Source organism: Corvus moneduloides, chromosome 5 (assembly GCF_009650955.1).
Source record: "Corvus moneduloides isolate bCorMon1 chromosome 5, bCorMon1.pri, whole genome shotgun sequence".
Classification (NCBI taxonomy): Eukaryota; Metazoa; Chordata; class Aves; order Passeriformes; family Corvidae; genus Corvus; species Corvus moneduloides.
In genome coordinates this window covers 28,057,163-28,081,216 of record NC_045480.1, presented here as the reverse complement: position 1 = coordinate 28,081,216, position 24,054 = coordinate 28,057,163, and the positions used below count along the sequence as shown (strand labels likewise).

At 37.1% G+C, this 24,054-nt stretch overlaps 1 protein-coding gene across 12 annotated transcripts in view; it reads left to right on the top strand.

Moving 5' to 3' along the window:
• CLOCK (clock circadian regulator) overlaps positions 1 to 24,054 on the top strand; it is a 68,364-nt gene that overhangs the window by 21,945 nt on the left and 22,365 nt on the right. For 9 of the 12 annotated variants that reach the window (XM_032110097.1, XM_032110105.1, XM_032110103.1 and 6 more), the window contains 8 exons: positions 8,742 to 8,852; positions 11,136 to 11,226; positions 12,913 to 12,972; positions 13,379 to 13,527; positions 17,668 to 17,759; positions 19,092 to 19,181; positions 20,510 to 20,630; positions 21,770 to 21,883. In XM_032110097.1, the coding sequence (XP_031965988.1) occupies positions 11,180 to 11,226; positions 12,913 to 12,972; positions 13,379 to 13,527; positions 17,668 to 17,759; positions 19,092 to 19,181; positions 20,510 to 20,630; positions 21,770 to 21,883 (673 nt within the window). In that variant the 5' untranslated portion in view covers positions 8,742 to 8,852; positions 11,136 to 11,179. Of the gene's footprint in view, positions 1 to 4,759; positions 4,823 to 8,741; positions 8,853 to 11,135; positions 11,227 to 12,912; positions 12,973 to 13,378; positions 13,528 to 17,667; positions 17,760 to 19,091; positions 19,182 to 20,509; positions 20,631 to 21,769; positions 21,884 to 24,054 lie in introns of those variants that run through there. The other 3 variants (XM_032110104.1, XM_032110099.1, XM_032110107.1) reach the window with 2 other exon arrangements.

Genomic DNA, 24,054 nt, shown 5'->3' with positions numbered 1-24,054 from the left:
ATTGACCTGCTGGGAAGCAGCTCTGTGGAGAGGGACCTGGGGGTCCTGGTGGACAACAAGCTGTCCATGAGCCAGCAATGTGCCCATGGGGATGAGAAGGCTGATGGTATCCTAGGCTGCGTTAGGAAGGGCATTGCCAGCAGGTCAAGGGGGCTGATCCTGCCCCTCTACTCAGCCCTGGTGGGGCACATCAGGAGTGCTGTGTCCAGCTCTGGGTTCCTCAGGACAAGAGAGACATGGAGCTCCTGGAGCAGGTCCAGTGGAGGGCAACAAAGATGATTAGGGACTGGAGCATCTCTCTTGTGAGGAAAGGCTGAGGGAGCTGGGCCTATTCAGCCTCAAGAAGAGACAGCTGAGAAGGGACCTCATCAATGTCTGTAAGTATCTGCAGGGAGGATGTCAGAGGATGGATCCAGGCTCTTCTCAGTGGTGCCAAGCAATAGCAGAAGAGGCAGTGGGCAGAAACTGATGCACAAGAAATTCCACCTGAAGAGGAAGAACTTCTCTACTGTGTGGGTACTGAGCACTGGACCAGTTTTCCCGGAGAGGCTGTGGAATCTCCCTCACTGGAGATACTCAGGAACTGCCTGGATACAACCCTGTGCCCTGTGGATGACCCTGCTTCACCAGGAAGGTTGGATGGGATGTCTCACTTTGGTCCCTCTCAGCCTGACCTGTGATTCTGTGATAAAGGCACTGGGTGCGGACATAATTTATATAACTTCTTACAGACCCTCTTGGCCAACTGTTGACTTTCTTAATTTCTGAAAGTTTTAGAATAGGATAATGAGAACAGAGCAGGAAATTTTGACTGAAGTTTTCTCTTGATTAGTCAGAATTCTTTATGTAAAAAGTGCAAGTGTTCATTTGAATGTAAAAGCTAATAAATCTTCATTGGGTGTTTTTTTTCTGGTCTAGGATAGAATTTTAGAAAGATTCATTTGTGTGAATTTCATAATCTCTTTTTACCTTTCTTTCCCACCTTTTAAGACACATCTGCATGCTAAAAGTCTGGCAGTTGAACTGCTCACGTAATGTGTAGGTTCATGTATTTCAGGAAGATTAATTGAGGTGGATAGGTGAGTCTTGTTGCAGTGATAATAACGATAAAGCCTCATTTTCTAAACTTAAGCTTGCATTTATATCAACATCAAACAGAAATTTTACGTGGAATGGAAGAAGAATTTCCTTGGTGTTATCTTGCTTTGAATGTGTAATAATTGTGTCTGTTGAAATTGATAAGTAATTTTCTCCAGGACAATTTTCAAAAAGTAGTTGACTTTCTGTATTTAGTCATTCTTCCCTTTTATTATTGGGGTAGAGGAAAACCAATGTTTGACTCTTTGATCTGTCTCATTTCTTGGTGAATTATCATGTTTATTTTCCAGTATAGGAGTAAAATGTTTAATAAATTTTTCTTCTTTGGTTTGATTTGTTAGCATTCTTTGTAGTATTTATGCTTTGATGAAAATGTGACAAACCATTTTAGAAAAATTGATTGTTTAATGTTTGTGTCTGATACAAAGCATCTAAAATTCATAATGCTCAGTTTCATAAATATGCACATTTTTAATTGGACTAATTATTTCAAAGTGTTTTTAACTTCAGGATAGATATCTTGGTACTTTAAAGTTTTTTCTTTAAATTTCTGTTAATATTGAGAAACCAATTTTTCTACTGTCTGGTAACTTTATTCTGTAGAAAAAAATTGATTTGTGTATAGTAAATAATTTTATGGGATAGTTATAATATTTGGAGGGAATTTAAATCTAAGAACATGTGTGTGGAATTTTTTCACCTTTTGAATTCCTGAAAAAAACCTGTCAATTGTCTACCTTCTCCGTTCCATCTAAGAAGGAAGAAGGAAGCATGGTTTTGTTTGTTCATTGTAAAATGTACCAAGTTTAGATGAGTCCTGTGAGAGAATACCAGACTGCAGATTTTATACCATCTATAGCACTTTTTTCCTTAGCACAGTGAGCTTTAATTTAGGATCTGTTCTTGAGCTGGCTAGCTGACTGCAGGTTATATCTTCCCAGAATTCCATTAAAGGAAATGGGGATTTACACAGGGATGTGAAACCTTTCAGTTTTGAATTGTAACACTAACTGGTTAGTGATTAGCTTCTCTTGACCTAAACTCCTGTTGCGAAGTCCTGTTTTTGTGTTAAGCACCATTTAAAGAGGCAGTAGGTGTACTTTTAAGCCAGATTTGATTATGCAATATATATTGTATTTTAGATGTGCAAACACAGCACATACTCAAGTCTAATCCAGGGTACCCTGTTATAGATCCAGGAGTGGCAGATGTAGCTAAGAGGTTCCTGCTCTTCTTTGTCGAGGGGTACTGTTTCTTAGCTGTGCCAATTTTCAAAGGTACATGGAGCCACAGTTTTTAAATAGTCTTTATTATTTCATTCTTATTAAAACTGTGTGATATGTGCATTCTTCTAAACACATAATTTCACAAATCTGCTTCAGTGTGTGGCCAGAGCTAAAGGGGTGCACACCTCCAGTGAGAGCCAAGGAAGGGTGGAGCCTTATAAAAATGGGAGCAAGTGGGATCATAACATGTAGCTACTGTCTTTTTTTGTACAGACTAGTTGCATAGGATTTGCAAATACTATTTCTGCCACACTTATAGCTTTGTTATTGAAGGAAGGGGATCTCTTGTAGGGAACTGCGTGCAAATGGCTAAGAAAATATTTTAAATGAGACTGCAGAAGAATAGCAGCTGTTTCTGATGGATAGGTTATTAAATGCTGCCTTTCAAATTTATCTTACGAACTTGGGTTTGTACTATTTTTGTTTGTCCTTTTTGTTTTTCTGATTTGGGGAGCTTGTTCACTGATGACTCAGAAAATTTGTATTGTATCACTTTCTTTTAGTATCTTTGTTAGTAATTTGATGGAGACACCTTAAGTGTAGTTAGTTGGGATCCTGGAAGGCAAAATACAGACAGCCTGGAAAAGGATGGAGGGGAAAAAAGCCTGGTAAGTGCTTCAGCACCCCGCAGCCAAGGATAAATTATTAGACACCTAGCAACCTGCTGAGTGCTTTCCTGGTCACTCCCAGGGAGCTGGAGGGAAGCCAGTCTCAGGCAAAGAGCCCAGATTGCTAGCAAATTCCTGGTGAGGTGGCAAGTCTGAGGATGTTCTGAGAAGTCAGTTTGGTGAGTCAGAGACCAGATCAGTGGGGTACATGGACAAGTGTGGGCCAGGTTTGAGTGTATCATGTGATTGAGGTTGGAAGGCACCATAAAGATCATCTAGGTACAATGTTTCCCTTTTTCCAGTCACTTGGAACTTTGCTTGATTGCATTGACTTCTCAAATATTACGAAGAATGGCTGTGCAAATACATCAACCAATTCTCTCAGGACTCCGAGATGCATCTTATCTCAGGTGTCATGGGCTTACATACAGTCAGGTTCCTCAGGTGATCGTGAATCTGATCTTCCCTTACAGCGGAAGGGACCTTGTTCCTCTAGTTTCTGTCTTGCAGTCCATCCATTCAAGAAGTGTGGGAAGAGAGGTTGCAAGCCAAGACTGAGGCAAAAAATTGTTGAGTACTTTAGCCTTCTCCTCATCTGTTGTTACCAGTTTACCAGCCATGTGTAGTGGGTGTGTACACCTTCTTTGACCTCCCTTTTGTCGTTAATATACCTATAGATGTTGTTCTTGTTATTCTTTGCATCCCTTGCCAAGTTCAGCTCCAGCTTCGCCATGGCCTTCCTCATTCCATTCTTTCACAACTGGATTGCATCCCTACAGTCTTCCTGGGATGCCTGTCCTTGCTTCTGCTTGTGCATTTACATCTTGCCCTTTAGTTTGACCAGCAGTCCCTTCTCATCCTTGCTGGACTCTTGCCTTCCTTGCTTGATTTCTTGTGCCTGGGGATTGTTAGCTCTTGTGCTCTGTGGAGGACATCCGTACAGATCGCCAGCTCTGTTGCTTGTCCCAGAGGGCAGTGTCCCTGAGGTTCATATTGGCTGGCTCCAGAGGCCTAACTTCACTGCTCACCAGACTCAGAACTCCACCAGCGTGTAATCACTGTAGCCCCGGTAAAGGTCTCAGGCTTACTAGAGCTTTCTTGTATGCATCTTCACTGCAGTCTGGACCAAGATTGGAGAGCTGCACTGTATCAGGAAGGGAGCTATGGGGCCACCTCTGTGTTGAGTAAGGGCAAGGAGGTACAGACTACAGAGAAGGGTAGAAGAGTGGCAGCAGAACAGCCTGAATGATCTGGAGCAGTGGAGTGGTGAGCAGGGGTGTTTTCATTATCTGTGAGCTAGAGAGATGGAAATTGCAAACTGTGGTCAGTCCCAAATTGTAGCGAAATCTCTCTCCTGATGAAATCTCTGTCCTGATGGCGGGACAGTCTTAATATGTGAAGCATGCAGGAGAGAATTGCTTTTTCCTGTAATCCTCATAATTCATGCTTCTATGAAGATGATATTTGCAGTGACTTTTGACCAGACTTGTTTGAACAGCTTGCTTAGGTCCATTACCTTGTCAGGGAGTAGACTAGGACACATCTGTGTGACAAACCATTTCTAAGAACTTAACCTCTCTTTACCTCTGTTGTTACATTTTCTGCTACCCAAGGTGATCTGTAGCCTCTTCTAGCTTCTGTGAACTGTGAATGATGGTGTGCAAATAGTATGCACTCTTTCAAATGTCATTATAACTCAACTAATCTGTGATATCACTGACTACTACCATAGCAGGCCTCCTAACAGGCATTTCATCTTTCCTGTAGACTGTTTGGACTTCTTCTCTTCCCAAAAGTCCTTTTGGAGGAAGACACGAGACTGCCATTCAGGTAATGGCAACCCACACCACCAGTCTTCTGTTCTACTGTTCTTTCTCCGTTATATGTTCTTCAGTACTCTCTGAAAAGGTGATGGACCTAAGGAAGCTGCTCATCCACAGCAGACTACTCATGGCCACTCACAAATTTTCCTATTAAAAGCCATCTAGGATCCATCTGTGCTAGAAGCAGCCCTCTCCTCGGTTGTCCTGTGAAGCACTGGAAGATGAACACCTGCTGCTATAGCATGTTTTATCTCAGAAAATGACGTTTCTAGGATGTGTCATCTCCACAAATACAGACCAAAAACTGATTTGTCGATGTGGTAGAGGAGAGGTTGCAATATGCGACTATTCCTAGCTGCTGGAATAACCTGTTCGGCTGCAAAGTTTGAACAGCATTCCTTGAAGTTCCTTTTAGCCCTATCTTTTGGGGTTTTTTTTCAATTGCCCTTTTTTTTTTTTTTTTTGAGGCAAAAAAGGAGACATCAGTTTTAAAACCACCATATTTTCACAGACAGCCTTTGCTTAGCAAGAAAAGATTAATCAGTCATTACCCTAATTTGCTTTCTGTTGGTGTACATATCATTGCAAGCAAAGGAGCAACTACCTTGAAACCTGCTTGCTTGTTCTGTAGTTCTACCAAACTATGTGATGAGAGGTGGTTATGCAGGTGGTTATGGTTTATCTGTCTAAAAATCTCTTGCTCTCTACAAAAGTCTGTGGTTCCTGGAGAGAAACTAAACCAGAGCAAATTCTTCCTTTTCTCCTCCCCTCTACCCCACCTCCAAAAAAGAGAAAAATAAAGAGAAGAATGATTGGGCTGGAGGTAAACCAATGAAGCAAAGAGCAAAATGGAAAATATGAGTGATAGTGTTGTACTGTTCTGGGCAGGAGATAATGGCTGGATCACTGCTTGCCCCAATTATGGTATAGTGTCCTAGTAGAGTAAGACCCCAGAAGTTTATAATCCAAATGATCAGAAGCTCATGGAAAGGAGTATCAGGATGGTTTATAATTATCCTCAGAATCTCTATAATGAGCAGGGCTTCTGATGCTGTGCTTACATTGGGAGTCAGGTTCTGCTGAGTGTTTGCTCAGTGTGATGTTTCTGCTCTTGGTCTTTCTTACCCTGGTGGGTGACTAGTGTTAGAGCTGTGCAGGGCATTGGGTGCTGTGACTTTGATTCTTTAAACAAGATCTTCTCTACAGCTAATCCTCAATTATTATAATAACTAGTTTGCTCCCCTGGCAAAATTGGGTTATAGCACAGAGATCAGGTTGTATTAAAGAAGTTGATCTATTTCTGTACACTATTTATGTACACTGTACACAGAAGAAACTGTAGTGTTGGAAAACTGTATTGCTTCATATGTTTTTCCTGTGATGTTCCCTGTGTGAAATTATTTGTCTTAATAATACAAGCCACGTCACATTATTTCTGAGGCTTGTAATCTGCAAAATCATGTATTACTTGTATGCCTTGACATAAATTTTACATAAATCAAGGTTTTTCTATAAAAATATATTTTACAGTATAAGGACAATACTTATTCTTCCTCAAAAATATTTATCAGTGTTACCAATAGAATGAAGTGCTGGAGTCATAGGGATTTCAGTTACTGGCTCTATACAAAATGAAGTACAGGCAATGTGTTCACCATTGTCCCATTGATTTTTTCAGTCCAGTCCTGACAGAACATCTGTCATGAGCAAGACTGTGCTGTAATTTCATACTTTCTTCAATCTTTGAATTTGTTTCCAGTATTTAATATTACCAGTGTACATGCCAATATTGATAATAAAATTGGACTGAAGGTACTGAAATTCTTTCAGTGTAAAAAATGGAATTTTTTATCAGATGGTGTGAACTTTATTACTTTAGTTTGAATTACGGCTTTTTACCCTGTAACTTATACAGAACCTTTTTTATTTGGCCAAGCAATGACTTGGGATGCAATAACTTATTGCCTCTCCATGAGTGATACGTCAGCATAGTGCAGAAGTTGCAGTATTGCTAGTTTTTGTAATTTTTGTACAGATTGAGCAATTTGGTGTAGTAATGGTTTGCATATCCGTGGCAGCAGATAAGATTTTTGATTGAGGACCTCAGCTTCCTTTAAGATAGTAAGTTTCTAGCTGCCTTGGTTTACAGAAAACCTGGAAAACATGCCTGTATGTGTTCAAAACACATGGTATCAAGTGACAGACAGATGTAATTTATTTTTTTAAAAAAACTAATGAGTTGTGGAGACAGAACAATGACCTTTGAACACTTGTGGCTGCCAGTGCTGGCATGTAGGCTGGCTTTCACATGCATGCTATTTCTACTAAGTTAGAGATCTATGTGGTTTTGGCAATAAAAGCTTTTCCACTGTAATTAGCTTCTCTTTGGTCTGATTTAAGCTTGCATGTGTTCATTTATGATATAAACATATTCCTTTCCTGCTCTTCTTAAAATACCTTTTTGAAATATGTGTAAAAGCTCCCTTTTTTGAAACATTATAGAAGATGGTTCTGTGATTAAGACCTGTGATGTTTATCTTAAGTGTGTAATTGTGATTTAAAAGAAGTGCACCTCTACATACTGCAGAGAGGAGGTCTAAAATTTTCATCATTAGAACTCTGTTAGGCACTGGGTGAGAGTTGGCAGAGTTATTCCACTCCAAGCAGTTTAAAAACACTGGTTTCATGTTGCAGACTTCCATGGGACTTTCTGTCACTATTAATGCTTGCACTTGTCAAATGGAACAAAACAAAATAGGAGAGGAGGCTGTAAGCCCCTAAAAAAGTAGGTCAATGGGCCAGCAGGTTATTTGGCCAGACAAGAACGAGTGGCTTCATTGAATCATGCTGTAATTGTTTTTATCCTGCTGGCAGATTGCTCTGCTATGCTTTAACTTCCTATGTTAATATTTTCATCTGTATTTTAACCACTTGAGAACCTCTGTTAGGTGCAGGAGAAGGCACTTTTCAAATCAAATAAGTGATAATTCTGGTATTTTCCATAAAAATCATCAGTGAATTTAAGAGTAGCATAACCTCAGTTTATAGATCCCAGCTTCCTTTTTAGAATTTAATATACTTTAAAATAAAATTTTTCAGAAATGGAAGAAGTACATATTATAGTGAATTTGTTTTATTTTAGGACCAGTAAGCAAGGCAGATGGAAACAGGATAAAGATGAGGGGAAAAAACCTGATTTCATGTAGCTTAAAAATGTAGAAAGTGGCATGGTTCAAGAGAAGTAACTATAAATGAAATGTAATGGTATCGAGAGACTGGAAGTAGGCAATAACTTTATGTCAGTGCAGAGTCTTTGTATGGAAGAAGTACAGTTGTGAAGCAAGTTTGGGATACATTCCAAGAATTGATTTTGAAGTGAGTTTTGAAAGAAAGAGATAATGGCTGTGTTTGAGGGAGAGGCAATAATGCAACTGGGCAACTTTGCTAGTTGTCAGCAGCAGAAACATTCTACACATTCTGGAGTCCTGAGAATAGTAATTTTGGAGACATAGAGTGGAGAAGATGTAACAGAGAAAGCCAGAAGAGATCCTAATAAGAACTTCAGTGAAAAGGTGTTTAAATAATGGTGTATAAATATACTTTGAAGGTAGCAAGTGGAAGTGAAGATGTAGATGGTACGGGTGAAACCAAATTCAAAAGTGAAAAGGACATCAAGACTAAAGACAGGCATAAAGTGATAGCTTAAAGCCAAGATGAAACGGTGTCAGAATATCCTGCTTATCAAGAAGAACCTTAAAGCAAGGTCAATTCAGATAGTGAAATACTTGAGGTACTTTTGATAAGCAGAATATTGCATTTAGAGATTACTCTTGTTAAAAGAATTGCTTGTCTTTATTAAAAAATTAAGAAGTATATAGCTTTTAAACTCATTAATTTTAAAGCTTTCCTTTGTTATTTTTTGACAGTTTGGAATTTATTTTCTGCAGAAGAGGATACATCTAACTCCACGTTGTGCTTCACAGGAACCAGGCATTGTCCCTAAACCTCATACTTTAACAAGTCCCAAAGTGTAAAAGGTAAAATTGTGTTCTTATAATTAATAAGGTTCCCATGGCTTTCAGTTATCAACACAGATGGGCTGCATAGCAGTGTTAAGTAGTACCTTTTGTTCTCTAGAACATGACTGAGTCTGAATCTTAGAAATAGACATAGTCCTTTATTTATTTGGTGTTTACTTTCAGCTTGACTGGTTTTGGTGGAATTATCTCTGCAGTCTTATCCTTGGCATGTATAAGTACTGAGCGTGTTCAGTGTCTTGCAAATTTGGGTGCAAAGACAGAAGAGTCAGACCTTAAAAGATGAGAAACAAGGGTGCTACAGGTGCATTTCTTGTACTTTTCAGTACTTTAAACTATTTGTCTTGGATACCAGATCTAGGTTGCCAGTTCTGACTGTATATATTGCAATATACAGGATCTGTATATTGTAATCAATAATTTTATTGAATTCTGGGAATTGAGTGCTCTGTTGAAGTGAAAATACTGACTTTTAAATTCTGATTCTGCATAATGAAGATGTCAGTTATGTCGCAAGTGAAGGTTTTCTGTATTTAACGGTACAGGTATTTTTCTTTTGCAGATTAAGGAAAGTGTATAATTTGTCCTACAGAATTTCATATTGCTCTTGATCCCTGTAATTTTAGGTACCATTTTTGTATAAAAATTAACACAGGGCTAGAAGTGTAATTAGTGCATAGCTGTATTAGTGCTTACCATGTAAGCTAAATGAAAACAGGTTTATAGCTTTTGTCTTGATTTTAAACTTAGTTCCATGCCAGTCATGATAGTTAGCTTTTACTGCTGAGCAGCCTGTCTGTTGTTGCGGACTTTTGACAAAAATTCAGACACTTCTTCATAATTTACTTTTCTCATGCCATTTATGGCTGGTGTTCAAATGTTACAACTCTGTTGCTTGGCCAACTAATGTGGGAAATTTAATTTGTCAGTATGGCTGATGCAATTGTTATTTTGAAGAATTGGAGGGAAGAAGTAGTTTGCTGCCAGTGTGTCTTTGTAGCACTAGATTTTGGTGAGTGAAGGCAAGACAAAAGTGGTCCATACTAATTGAAGAAGTGGGGCATTTGGGGAAAAACACCAGCATGCCTTGTGATGTGCCTTGAAAGAGATTGTGCTGCAGCACAGCTTTCCCATATACTTTCCGGCTGCGCTCAAGTTATGAAACTTTGTGGTGAAAAATGCTGTTCCTGTGAGGGAAATCCACACCATATGTTGTTGAAGATTCAGAGTCAATTTGGTTGAATCACAAGCTTTCTTGCTCAGCTCCCTCATCATGCATTTGCTGCCATATTTGTTGCGGTATTGACACTGCTCATTCCACTGGTTTTAGTACTCTCAGAAACAAACAAATCCTTCTCAGAAAATACTGAGTCACTAAATGGACTAAGATCATCTTGGAAATAAATGTAGTGCCTTTTTACTATTAAGTTTGTAGGCTACTAAAAATTCCTGAAGGATCTGCAAGTTCAGCTCATATAAAACTTGCTGCATGCAGTTGTTCCCTAATCACTGCCAGTGTTACAATCTTGCTGCTCTGTTTTAGCAGCCTCTGACAACTGACTTCAAATGAAAGGAAAAGGTTTAATTCTACTGTTTTATGTTTGACTTTAGTATTTTCATAACCTGTGTTATATTCCTTCTCTCACTAATAATACGTTGTTCACATTCTTAATTCAAAGTCAAATGCACATCTGGAAAACCAAAAACTTCATGTCTTGAGTATGTCACTGCTTTAAGAAATGGTCAGATTAACTTTCTCACGGTACGGAGATCACATTCTAATTGGTATCTTACTGTTATCTTTTCAAGTGTCTATGATAACAAAGTGCTCAAGAAAAAATGCAGTAAGAATAAATTATAGTTGTAAAGAACTATATCCCAAATGCTTTCTGTTTGCACTGTTTCTAAAGAGAGTGTACTCCTAAGTGTATTTCACATCTGTTGAGCCTTCAAACTTATGAGGGTTCTTTAGGAAAAAGTTAAAAATGAAAAGCTATATCTGAATTCAGAGTCTAAAAAGGTTTCTGTTTGTTTAGTGCAGACTTATTTACTGTAGCCTTTAATAATGTTCTCTTGAACCCTGTCATGTAAAATGAGCTATTAAGGCCCAGGTTATGATGGTAATGGAGACTACTTTAGAGAAGGTAGGAGGGCAGAGCAGAAGGTTGGAAGAGAGGAGAAGATTAGGAACAGCTTGTAGAACAAATGAAAACATCAATATGCTCTAATGGAAAACACATTTTTTTCCCTCAGCACAGTTTGATATTTTTTCTTCTCTTATAGGCAAGCGTACAAATGTCTACCACAAGACTAAAGTGTGATATGTTATGTTTTTTACCATAAGCACCCATAAAATGAGCTCCATTGCAGACAGGTATGTTAATAGATGTGGAGAGTTTTGGGAGAATTACTGTTCAGTTCTTTCTTTAATAGTCTTTTTTGTATGGTTAATACATTTAGATATTAATTTATGCAAAAAATGAAGAGTGAGGTTTTGGCTATTTTTGACAAATAAATTTGGTAATTGTTAGATGTGTCATTTTGTAGTCACTGAAAATAGTGATTTCGATTGCTTGAGGTTAATCTTAAATTGCACTACTTGTTTTCAGCCATGGGACAACATCTGTGCAAGTTGAGCTGATTTTTAATGTTTACTTGAACTTTCAATTTTTTTAGTACTTAGTTTTTGATTAAGAAAAGCAAATACATTTAAATGATTAGTGTTGCTGTGGATGATAGTAAAGTGACCTGCTAACCTATTTCAAGGGAAAAGTAATAACTGAGGCATGTTTTTCTACTTGATTCCTTGCGCTGCACTCTCTTAGCAGCGTAGGTGAACATCTGTACTTAATGTCCTGTGTATTACCATTTTTGAGACTTTGGGAAATGAAACTTGCATCTAATTTATGTCAGTGGAAAAATAAGAGTAAAAGCAATGGATAAAACTTCTATAATGCTTGTCTAACTTGTCACTTCTTCTAGTGAAGTTCTTTGGCATCTCACTGAAACTTCAGCCTTTTGAATATATTAATTGCTTCTAAAAGCTTGATGTTTATGTAGTAGCATACAAAATAGTAACTTCCTAACATCACTGTAATCATAATGTACAGTACAATTGCCTGATGGTTTATGAATCAGAGAGATGAGGTAAACTTTTTAGAAAGGTTACTTTGCTTAAGGGAAAGAAGCATTAGGGTAAGAAATTCCTAAGGATAGACACACAGAAGTTGATGTGGACAGCACTAAATAGACTGGAAGCAGGGAGAAGTTACAGAAATAACATGTGAAAGTCCATTATACAGCAGTTTTGGAAAACAGAACAGTTTTGACTTCACTTTCAAAGCAAAAGAAAGTGTAACAAAGGAACTGTATGAAGGATACTGAGGCATCTTCAAAGGAAAACACATTCTTATTTTGGTATTTTAACACCTCTTTAGCAGTAGATAGGCAGTTGCCAAGCTAAGAAATTTATGCGATAATTACTGAGGAAGCAAGTATAATGAATAGTTACTGTTTAACATTGATATTAATTGTATATTTATGAAATTACATATGTGGATGAAGTATAGCATATTCCTTAGCTCTCTTCCACTAATAATACTTCATAATTTAAGAAAAATAGATTTTCAGTAATTAGAATAGAAATTGCCAGTAAGTAAAAATTAATTACATATATCCTCTCCCATGTTTTCAAAAGGGTAAGGTAATGCAAATAACCAAGAAGATACAAACCAAAATGAAGCATTGTTCAATTAAGTGTTTGCATAGGGCTGTAAGTTCTTATGAGAAGCAGTCTGAGAATCTCTTGAATTGTGTCAGAAATGTAAGGTTTTTTGCTTTTTCTTTAGTAAATGCAAGCAGAACACAGAAGACTTAGCTTCAGGTTACTGATGATGGCCCTTGTGAGACATCACAGTAAAAGAGTTCCTTGCTTTCTTGATGTAATGGAGATGATGACAATGATGAATAGTCAGCTCTTTCTCCTTCCCCTTTCTTTGTGATTGAACTTCAAAGGAGATGAATTTTCACTCCAACATTTATTTCTTTTTGTTTCTTTCAGAAATGACGGAAGCATTTTTGATGGGCTGGTGGAAGAAGATGACAAAGATAAAGCAAAAAGGTCAGTTTCAAAGTTATTTAAAGCTAAGAAATGTCCTATACTTGTATGCTTTAACTTACCAGTGTGATTTCTAAACAATAAAAATGTTACTCTTATATAAATAAACATATTACTCAACAGCATTTCTTCTACTGTTACTTTTCAGATATATTGTGTATTTACAAGTGTGGCTCAGTTGTTTGTGTTTTGTAAAAAGGTGCTTTATTCCAAAGGCTTTGCTGCACTGTTCCTTAAGGAGGAAGCCATTCTTCAAAAATGGTGTCTGAGATACAGAGTAGGTGTTTTTCTGACAGTTATCACAGCAGAAATTCTTAAGGGGCTGTTTGCATCAGGAACCTGGCAGTAGTATACAGTGTATAAGAAAGTCTCATAGTTGTTATAAAATATTTTCTGGTTTCCTTTTCAGAGTGTCTAGAAACAAGTCCGAAAAGAAACGTCGAGATCAGTTCAATGTACTTATCAAAGAGTTGGGTTCCATGCTTCCAGGGAATGCTCGGAAGATGGATAAGTCCACTGTGCTGCAGAAGAGCATTGACTTTTTACGGAAGCACAAAGGTAATTATTTGTAACAGTAAACGTTATTTATAAATTCTTACTTTTTAAAGTGATACTCAATTATTACATAAAATATTAAAAATTCTGCAGCTCCTTGAAGGAATTTGTCAAAAAAATGTGAAGTGCTTCTGGAGAAAGATATTCTTAAGATCATCTAGGTAGCGGAGATGTACCTGTATTTCTGCTAATACTTAGCAAAAGCCAGTACTGAGTTTTTTTGTCCCATGGTTCTCTTTGTGAAACATGAAATCTGTTTCACAAAGAGAAGTTTTATTTTTGAAATAACCTCGAAGTTTTTTGTTCTGGACAGACATGGGTGCAAATGGCTGAAGTTTTGCTTCACAGGAAAACTGCTGATCCATTTTAGTGGAAGTACTTGCTCGAAATACTTATTTGGGTATTTAGATAAGCCTGGTTTGAACAGCTGATTTGTCTCTCCAGGTTCTACATGAAGCAAGATAAAGCACTGAAAAGCTGTTCCAAGAGAAGTTAATGCTCCTTCTTTTTGTGTCAGGTGCCGCCTACACAACTGGCTGCTTAAACAAAGATGATAAGGCGATAGGGCACTGTGGTTTCCAGCAGTGTTACTGGGTTGGTTGCTTGATGAGAGAAAGTGCGATACAGAGAGCATAGTGACCAGGAGTTATGGGCATTTTGGCTTTTTTTTTTTTTTTCCAGCTGGGAGAAAAATGCCAGAAAATCTATAAATACTTTTAGCTAAACTTTTAAAGTTTTAAGATATACACATGGATGTATAAGGCTCTGTGTGTGTGTTGTTGTTTAAAGGTCATGTGAAATGTCAAAACAATCGATATCCTTGAACATCTTTGCTGTTTGCATCAACTGACGGTGGGATATACCCATATATGTTATACTGAAGTTTGTTACAGGTTATTTCTGTCATGAAAAAAATTCTTCCACCAAGTGTACACTGATTTATGACTGTTAGATATTATATATATAAAAAAATCTCTGTTCCTGCTCCTACACTTGTTCTTAATATGGCACCTTGTGGTTCACACTGCAAAAACAAGATTAGAAACTGAAGAAAATTGACTCTTTTGCTCATTTCCTTGGGTAATTTCTGAGAATGTATGCTAACTAGAAAGCAGTAGGGTCAAAAAAAGTAACTATAAGGTTATAAAATGAGATATTAAGTGGATGAATAGCTATGTATTTATCAACAGTATGTGTGTCAATTTAAGGTATGAGAAATGTTTTTCCATACCCTAGCACATCTCTTCCATTAATGTTATGTTTCCAGTAACACCAAATGTGTACTGAACATTGCTGTTAAAATTGTAAACATAATTTACATGAAAAAGGAGGGTGGTATAATTCGTATGAGAATTCATAGGTTTGGGGGTTTTTTTTCCCAATTAAATATTGATTATGCTGTTTTAATTTGCTGAGATACATTTGTCTCATAAGAAAAGAAAAGCAGTATGAAGGCTCCTCTTCTGTAAAAGCCAGTTCTTCGGGTTGTAAGGCCTTTGTGAAAGTTGGTTCTGTTTCAAAATTACTTTATCTTGTATTGGTAATTCCTGACATAAAATATAGAATGCAGAACAAACGTGTGTCAGCCAGCCAGCAGTCATATTTTTCTCTTCAAAGTGCTGAGATTTTTTTTTTTTTTTTTAGAATGAAGGGGCAAAAAGCAGCTTTGGAGAAGGATGCCTTTTAGGGCAGGGCACTTTTGTCCTTCACTTAGTGTGACAGAATGCAGCTCTGTGTGACTGCACATATCATATTAAGGTCCCTAAAGCTCTGACTGTCAGTGCTTACTAGCATTGCTGTACAGCATTTTACATTAAAGTGGTTTTGGACAGAATGTTGGTAAAGTTCAGAAGAATATTTTATCTCCTGAAGTGCTTGGATATGTTGCAATAAAGCTGAATGACCTAGGATAAATGGATTGTTCAGCACTGAGTAGCTGCTTTATGGTTGAAATCCTACTATGTTGAGCCACCAGGATTTAACTGCATTGCTTCTGGTTCTTCCAGGGCTATTTCCACATTATCCAAGCTTGGTACTCTGGCAGCAGCTCCAAATGAACTATCTGAGTTAATTATTATTGGCCAATATGGATTCTGTTTCTCACTGGGAAGATACAGGAGGCTAAACACACTGACATTGTATCACTGGGAGGTTCTCTTTGACTAGTACTGCCTGTCATCTTTCACTGAATTTGTAAACAAATTTTTTAAAATTAGTAAATACTGAAGAATTTAGCTGCCTATAATTGCAGGTGGTAGACTGATACTCCTACAACCCACAGATAAATGGTATAGATCTTGGCTTGGCTGGCAATTTGTTTTGAGAATTCTTGGTGCTGGTGTAGAATTGCTTCAGATACAGAACTTGAAGACTGAAGTTTAATGTGCAAGTTTGGTTATGCTCCTCCTTCTGGTATCTAGCTCAGGAATGTGGCCTTACCACCATTTATCTCTGAGTGCAACCTTCTGCCAGAACTTCTAGGCATTTCTCTGAAGTTGCCAAGTGAAACAGGTTCATTCTGTTGCTTTGGCTCTGTTTGCTAGTATCATGCTTGCCCTAATTATGGAAAATGTAAAAGAACACCTGTACTTGTGATAAGATATTTCAGAATGGTTTGTTAAAGGCATGAACTTCAGCTTTTATTTAGCATAAATCTGTTCTAATGCAAAAGACAGTCTTTTTAATTCTGAAGTAGGATGGTTATAAGGGCTAGAATGAGCCAATGAATCAGACTTTTCCAGTTTAAAGTGAAGATTATCTGTGTTCTGTGGAATGAATGCACTAAGTTCCTGGAATTTTGCCTCCACTTTGGTGGCAGAGCTTTTCATTTTCAAGTCCTGTGACTTGCCCCTCAGTGTTCAGTATCTTCATTCTGACTGAAAAGCTACATTTGGGATTATACATAGGTTTTCTTAATTCTCCAGCCCACTCTTTCTGCTTTGTGATACCATTTCAAAACAGATTGCAAAAGCCTGATGAATTTATATGTTTTGTGAGATCGGATAATTGGAAGGTCTTACTTGTTGATTTTTTTTTCACTTCTTCTTGCAGCTTTCCACTTTCGGCCAGTTTCTTGCATGATGTTGCTGTTGTTTACTGTTCTTTTAGTTAAGTCTAAAGCTTTTTTGTAAAGTTTTCCCACTTCAGTGTGGTAAAAAAAACTACGAACTGCTCCAGCTCTTTGCATATTTAATTGAATTCCAGGTTTTCTGGCTCTTTGAGGCACCTGAACTAAGACTCTAGCTTACGATCTTTGTACAGACTTGTCCTTTAAAAATCAAAAACCTTAAAGAATTGGTTTGGTTCTTTTGATTTGTCTAAATACTTGATTACTTGTCCAAGATTGTTCTTACAACCAGTACTTCTGTGATGCTCTTGTTATTCCTCAAAACTGAAGAGCTATGAGGTCCTGCTTCTTGTTGTTTTAGTTATCAGTTGATAAGGAAGCATCAGTTTCAGAACCTGGCGTCAGGCTTTGCTTAGCAGCTGTTGATTCTCTCACCTCTGTATGGAAGTTAATCTATGTATTTCTCAACTCCTGCTGGAATCTTTACTCAAAATTCATCTATGTCAAAATTCATTTATGTGTCTGTAACAGACAGGAATTCTAGAGTGGAGTCTGTTGTAGAGCTCTTAAGAATCCTTGTTGAAAAACGACTCTTTTTAAGTATAACCAGAAAAGAGCAGGAAAAGGAGAAAGGACAATGACAATTTTTAGTGCAAGGGTTAGAATGACAAGGACTGGCCAAGATACTTGAGGATTAGCTGTTTTAATGACATAAACTGATCAGGAATTTTGGCTTTCTAAATCTTTGTAAACAATACTCTTTATAAAACATTTCATTATAGTCTCAGGGGAAAGAGTATTTTTTCATCATCAAAATCTGTTACTGACTGTCATTAACATCAGTATTGCCTTGAAATCTGGCAAACTGGTCGAAGGAAAGAGAAGACAAATTTTATTACGACATGGAAGAAGACATTTATTTTCTTTTTACGGAACAACTTCTGTATGTAATGAATGAACAACAGAGGAGACTGGAGAACTTTCTCCTGTTCCTTAACTATGAATATGTAGCTTAGGGGAAAAATAATGGCTTTTGGAAGTATGAATCCTTATGCTGTGTATGTGTTTGATTGTAGAAATTACTGCACAATCAGATGCCAGTGAAATTCGACAGGACTGGAAACCGACATTCCTTAGTAATGAGGAGTTCACACAGTTAATGTTAGAGGTACATTATTTCTGGTTTTCTGGGAGTAGAAGAATTCCTTGCTGGAAGTCATTCCATTATGAAATTTTTCAGTTTGATGACATATGTTTTTATTCTCATATTTGAGTTGTAACTATATGTTTTCATCAAGATAAGCCATCAAAGTTCCTATGTAAGCAGAGTTTCAGAATGTTGTTTCAGAAAAGCAGCTTTGCTTTGAACTACATTTTCAATTAAATAAACATAATAACAGCAAGTCTGTAAATGAACATGTTTACTGTCGAAGTGGATATTTTAAATTAGCAGCATAAGGAAGGTGCTAGAGAAAGAATTATTATGCATAAATTAAAATTCTAGTTATGAAAAAGGCTCAACATATCCATGTAACTTGAGTGCAATAAGTAAGTGTTTAATTTCTTTACCTGCTATGCTTTCCAAAACTGGTTGAGAGCATTACTTTTCTGAAGATTACATGAATAGTTGCAAAACTACTAGAAAGAAACTTTAATTATAAGCTATTATTTCATTGAAAATGAGCATAAGTCATTTATATCTTGTTAGTGAAACAATTTTTAATTATAGTTAAATGAAAAATATTGCAAGTTAACAAACACTTCTTTATTTTTGTTCCATAGTTAAACCTTTGCTTTGATGCACAGATAAAAAAAGTTACAAGTTGTGCGTTTTGGTATTTAAAAAATTTTCAGAAAAGTCCTCTGATATAAGAGTTTTTTTCAAAGATGTGAGCTTTGAAATTTCCTGTTTAGAAATACAGTTCTGTTGTGCTTTTGTTGGTAGCTTTCAATTGAAACGTTGTGTTATATTCAAAGGAAAGAAGTTTGAGTTCAGTAAAGATAAGGCAGTCAGAACTGTATCTCACAGATTTCAAGTCTCAGTAAAATCTCAATACAAGCTTCTTTCATTGAGATTGGGAATGTTGAGCTTTTTAAACACTAAAATTCATTGATTTTGCTGACTCTTTTACTTGTTCTTCTTGTAGTTTTCCCACATCTTGGTTTTGTCTCTAGCTCATTTTTATGAGTTTTCTGAGATCTAAAATGGTGATGGAATTAAAAATAACAGGCAGGCAGAGTGGGAGTTGGGGAAAACAGTGGCTGTCTATATATGTATTTGCTTCTGAAACCACAGATTATTTAACGATGGAACAGTATGGGAATTGTAATCGTTTTAGTGTAAAAACAAGATTAAGGGTTTTCAGTAGGGAAAGACATTCCCATTTCTGCAATAAACTAAACTAAAATTGGTCTGCATTATTTTCTGTATTGAATATAGCTTAACATTTTTAGGATGCTGTTTCTTTTTTATTTAACTGCCCGTTATGTTTAATTTCAGGCTCTTGATGGTTTTTTTTTAGCAATTATGACAGATGGAAATATAATATATGTGTCTGAAAGTATAACTCCCTTACTTGAACATTTACCAGTAAGTAACAAATTGCTTTTGGTAACATACCAGTTTGTCTGTGGTTGATTGGTGTTCTGATATGAGTATTTGTGGCATATCCCACAAGTATTGATTAATTGTTGGCTTTTTGGGCCAACAGACAGATGGGACAGATGTATGCTTTGTTTTAGCGTTTCTGTTTTTTCTTCAGCACAACTCCTTCCTACTGGTCTGTCTTCTATATTAAACATTTCCTTTGGAAATGCAGAATGCAGTTGTCACTCTGTTAGAAAGGATTATGAAGTGCCTAGCATCAGTTTCAGCGTAGCTGAAGTAACACAGTTGATTGCAGGGGACCCTTTAGAGTTCACAGCCTCTACATGAGTCAGAAGAGTATTACTAAAGATCTAAATAATTGAAATTTTTTAACTACTTTTTTACTTCTTTCTTGACAACACACTCTGATAAATACATTGCTGCTGGTTCTGCTTTTTAAGTTCAGTATATACTTTTGGGTTTATCACATTCGCTCATCTTTAATCTGGGTGAGATTGCTCACTGGTACATGTAACATTCATTTAAGTTTTTAAAGTTACCTTTGAATAATGTTATTCTGAAGTGAAGCAAATTAATAAGTGCAAACAATTGACGAGTTAAATTGCGTGTTTTTCTAGAAGAGAAGGACAAGTTCTGTTAAATGTTAGTTGTCTTACTGTGGTAAGAGACAAAATAAATTCTCTTAAAGTATGCATGATAACAGTATGAGAATTTTTTAAATGGGCAGGTAATTGTGATTTTAACTTTTTCTTTTCGTAGAATTTGACAGGTTCTCAGAGGCACGTTTGTTCTTGGTTTTTAGGTGTGATTTATGAATTCTAAACATACATTTTATGATTCCTCTTTTTTTGAATACTTAACCAAATGCATTTATGCATATAATCAGTTGTTCAGTTTTGCTGCATTCATCTCTGTTGTTTGCGGTTTTGTGTATGTAGCTATGGAACCGATTATAAAATGTGGTAACTGGCAACTCATCCTCACCCAGCAGCTCGCTCACTCACCCCTCAGTGGGATGGGGGAGGCAATTGGAAGGGTAAAAGCAGGAAAACTTGTGGGTTGAGATAAAGACAGTTTAATAGGTAAAGCAAAAGCCATGCATGCAAGCAAATCAAAGCAAGGAATTCATTTACCACTCCCCACAGGGCAGGCATATCAGAACAGATTTTTTTCTTGCAAAATACTAATATGTATTCCAGCAGGTGACTTTGTTGAGTCAGTAATGAACTGTGGAATTGTTTTGCATTAAAATAGTAGGCTTTGTGACATTGATGTCTTGAATTAACACTTACTAAATCTTTTTCTTTCAGTCTGATCTTGTGGATCAGAGTGTATTTAATTTTATCCCAGAGGGGGAACATTCAGAAATTTATAAAATATTGTCTTCTCATCTGCTGGAAAGTGATTCCTTGACACCGGAATACTTAAAATGTAAGTAGTAATTTTGGGCTAACCCCTGTAGGCAGCTCTGCCCCATACAGCTGCTCGATCACTCCTCCCAGTTGAACAGGAAAAGAGTCAGAAGAGTAAAAGTGAGCAAACTTGTGGGTCATGATAAAGGCAGACTAACAGGTGAAGTCAAAAGCTGTGTGCACAAGCAAAGCAAAATAAGGAATTAGTTTGCTCTTTCTGGTTGGTAGGCAGTTGTTCAGCCATCTCTAGGAAAGCAGGGCTATGTCATGTATGATGGTTACTTGGGAAGACAAATGCCGTAAACCCAGATGTCTCCCCCTTCTTCCTTTCCCCAGCTTTTATTGCTGAGCACAGTGCCATACAGTATGGGATATCCCTTAGTTCAGCTCTCCCCGCTGTGTCCCCTCCCAGCTGCTGGGGCACCCCCAGCCTCCTCACCAGTGGAGCAGAGGGAGATAAAGAGAGGGCCTGTGCACTGTGTAAGTGCTGCTGAGCAATAATGGGCACATCCCTGTTAGCAACACTGTTCTAGTCAAAATCCAAAACACAGCACCATGTGAGCTGCTGTGGGGAAAATTAATTCTATCCCAGATAAAACCAGTACAGCAGTTGTGTTAAAAATTATTTACTTGGAATTTTACATGATCAGTTTTTCCAGTGTTATTTGAGCAGAGATGTGCTTCAGAGCCCTGAAGAACAGAAGTGTTAGTGTCCCCCCTGCTCTAGAGTAGAATTTTCAAAGGTGCATTGCCTTTTAATCTATAACTTCCCTGTGTATTAGAAGGGTTCATATTGTTTATAGAGCTTCTATTCAGACAGTTTTAGCAGTTGGCAAGAATAAATACATAGCAGGCTAATGGAGTTTGGGAGCATGTGCTTTAGTGAACTTAAGTTCAGGGCATCTTCTTTAATACAGCTCTAGTTCTCAGAGATTTTCATGTTGCTAATATTCAAAGCCCTTCATGCACAAAATCTAAAGGAGTTCTTTAGGTTAGTTACTGTCATGCTGGTTAAAAGCAGAGGCTGTAGCCAGTTGGAATCACTACACTTACAGTATCTCAATATGTATTCAGCTTTATTATACCTGCTTTCCATTTCATGTTGCCTGTGTGCTTCATCAAGCATATAGCCTATTACTTTGTTTATTTTTTTTCTAGCAAAAAATCAGCTAGAATTCTGTTGCCATATGCTGCGAGGAACAATAGATCCAAAAGAGCAACCTACATATGAATATGTAAAATTTATAGGAAATTTCAAGTGTTTGAATCATGGTAAGTAATTTCAGCAGTGTTTGAGTGGAATACTTAGGCAGCTCCGCAGCTAAACTGGCTTGGGACCATGGTGCAAAATGTAGGTAAACTAAAATCCAGCTTTCAAAAGAAGATCTTGAAGCAGAATTTTATCACTTCTGTATTGGTGTAATGGAAAAGAAGAAAAACTGCCTATCAGGTATTACGGGTCTGTGTATTTGAATGCAAAACGTAGTAATTATGCTTAATGCTTTCAATTAAAGGAAACTAGTATTTTGTAAAACATTTTTTAAAAGAATGTTAGAGGAATTTAAGTAAATGTTTTAAAATAAGGAGCCTGAATTTAGTTCATCATAAGCCATATTTAAGCAGGCGTCTAACCTGAAGATTAGTGGTACTGAATACCTGCAGCTCTCATTACACAGGCAACTGGGAAGGAAAATGTAGGTTTTCCCCCCATTTCAGTTCTGTGCTTTCACTTGACAGGAGTTACCACTCAGATGAGTGGGTGGGCCAGTACCGTTTTCTGCACTGAGTTGCTACTCCCTACCATTGAAATTATTTTTATTAGCTATGTATAATATTCTTCGTCTGTGCTGCACCTCTAATCTGTTTGGCCTGGCTGTGCTGACTATTTACTTGGGAAGCCTGTTTTTGTGTCCAAGTGGGATCTGCAGTGTGATCAGTAGTAGATTCTTAGAAAGATCACCCAAAAATATTATGAAAACCAGTATGTTGTAAATAAATCTGTGGAGTTTTTATCTGATACCACTATTTTTCTCACAAAATGGGAAGAGGTTGAGTCTTAATGCAAATACAGTTATGTAATATTATAGGAAATACAAGAAACAGTCCTGAAAAGGCCAAATATAGTGCTAGTCTTGGAATGAGGAGTTGGGAAACTGCAGACCTATGGGTTGCAATTTGATATTTGGAAATACTCTGGAACAAATAATTAAAATATATATGAGTTTCAGGAAGCTGCAGGGAATTGAATGGCAACCACTGTGGATTTTCCAGGTAGAAATAGCATCAAATCAGTTCAGCTTCCTCTACCAAAGAGTAACACACTGTATGGATAAGAGGATAAAGCACAAATAAATGATGGACTTTTCAAATACGGTTTTGTTATCATATTCTGTTCTCACAAACGTATAAGGGAAGCACATGTTAATTGAAATTGCTTGAGAGTAGCTGCAGAAACTGATTGGAAAGGTTACCAATGTTCACCGTCAAAGTGCAGTTTTAATGGACAACTTCTGGATTTGATTGGTATTTTCATTAATGTTATGAACAATGGAACATAGTTTGAAGTCATGAAATAGTCCACTAAAAACAAGAGAAGAATTCATCCCCAAATTTAGAAAAGAAATTATTTTGGTCTAAAAACCCAGAAAAATTGACTAAGAAAAAATGCAAGTTACTATGTTTAGGAATATCAAACTATATGAACAAGGATGGCTACAGCAAGCTACATAGCAGTCCTTTAGGAAAAGGGGTTACTGTGGAATGTAAACTGAATGTGACCAAATCACCTTGACCAGCCACCAATCTGAAAATGCAAAAGCCTTTCTAAAATATAGTCAAAACCACCTGAAATAATCCCACTGCACTTCTTAGCACTTGCATGTCCTCATCCAAGTTTTGATACTTATTTGTCAGAAGTAAAGAAGTTGGAGAGAGTTCAGAGTAGAGCAACAAAACAAGTAGTTTATAAATCTAACTTACAAGGCAAGATAAACTCTGAAGAACAAAGAACGAGGGCTAAGATAAAGAGGAAGGAAACTGCTTATTTTCTTTCTGATGGAAAGAGCAAGGAGCTGTAAGCTGAAATTGCATGAAGAAACTTTAGTAGGAGTTCTAATCTAGAGCTGAATTAAAACCAGTCAGGCTTTGAAAGACCTCACAGTGTTTTGAAGTCACCATCTCTAGGCCTTAGTAAAGATAAACTAAATTGATAATGGATGGAAATGAAAGATAAGGTTAATCTGTTTTGAGGTCTAGTCCATCCTTTGCCTCCTTTTGATTCCATCTCCGTGATTCAATAAGTGGAATTTGTTCTCAGCTCAGTATCCTGATTCTTTCACATCTGTAATTGTGCCTTTGATTGTTCTGTTACTTGGTATGTCTTCAGCATGTGTTGCTTAAATGTGATGGAAGTCTACAAAGTAAATACTTACCTCAGAATTCAA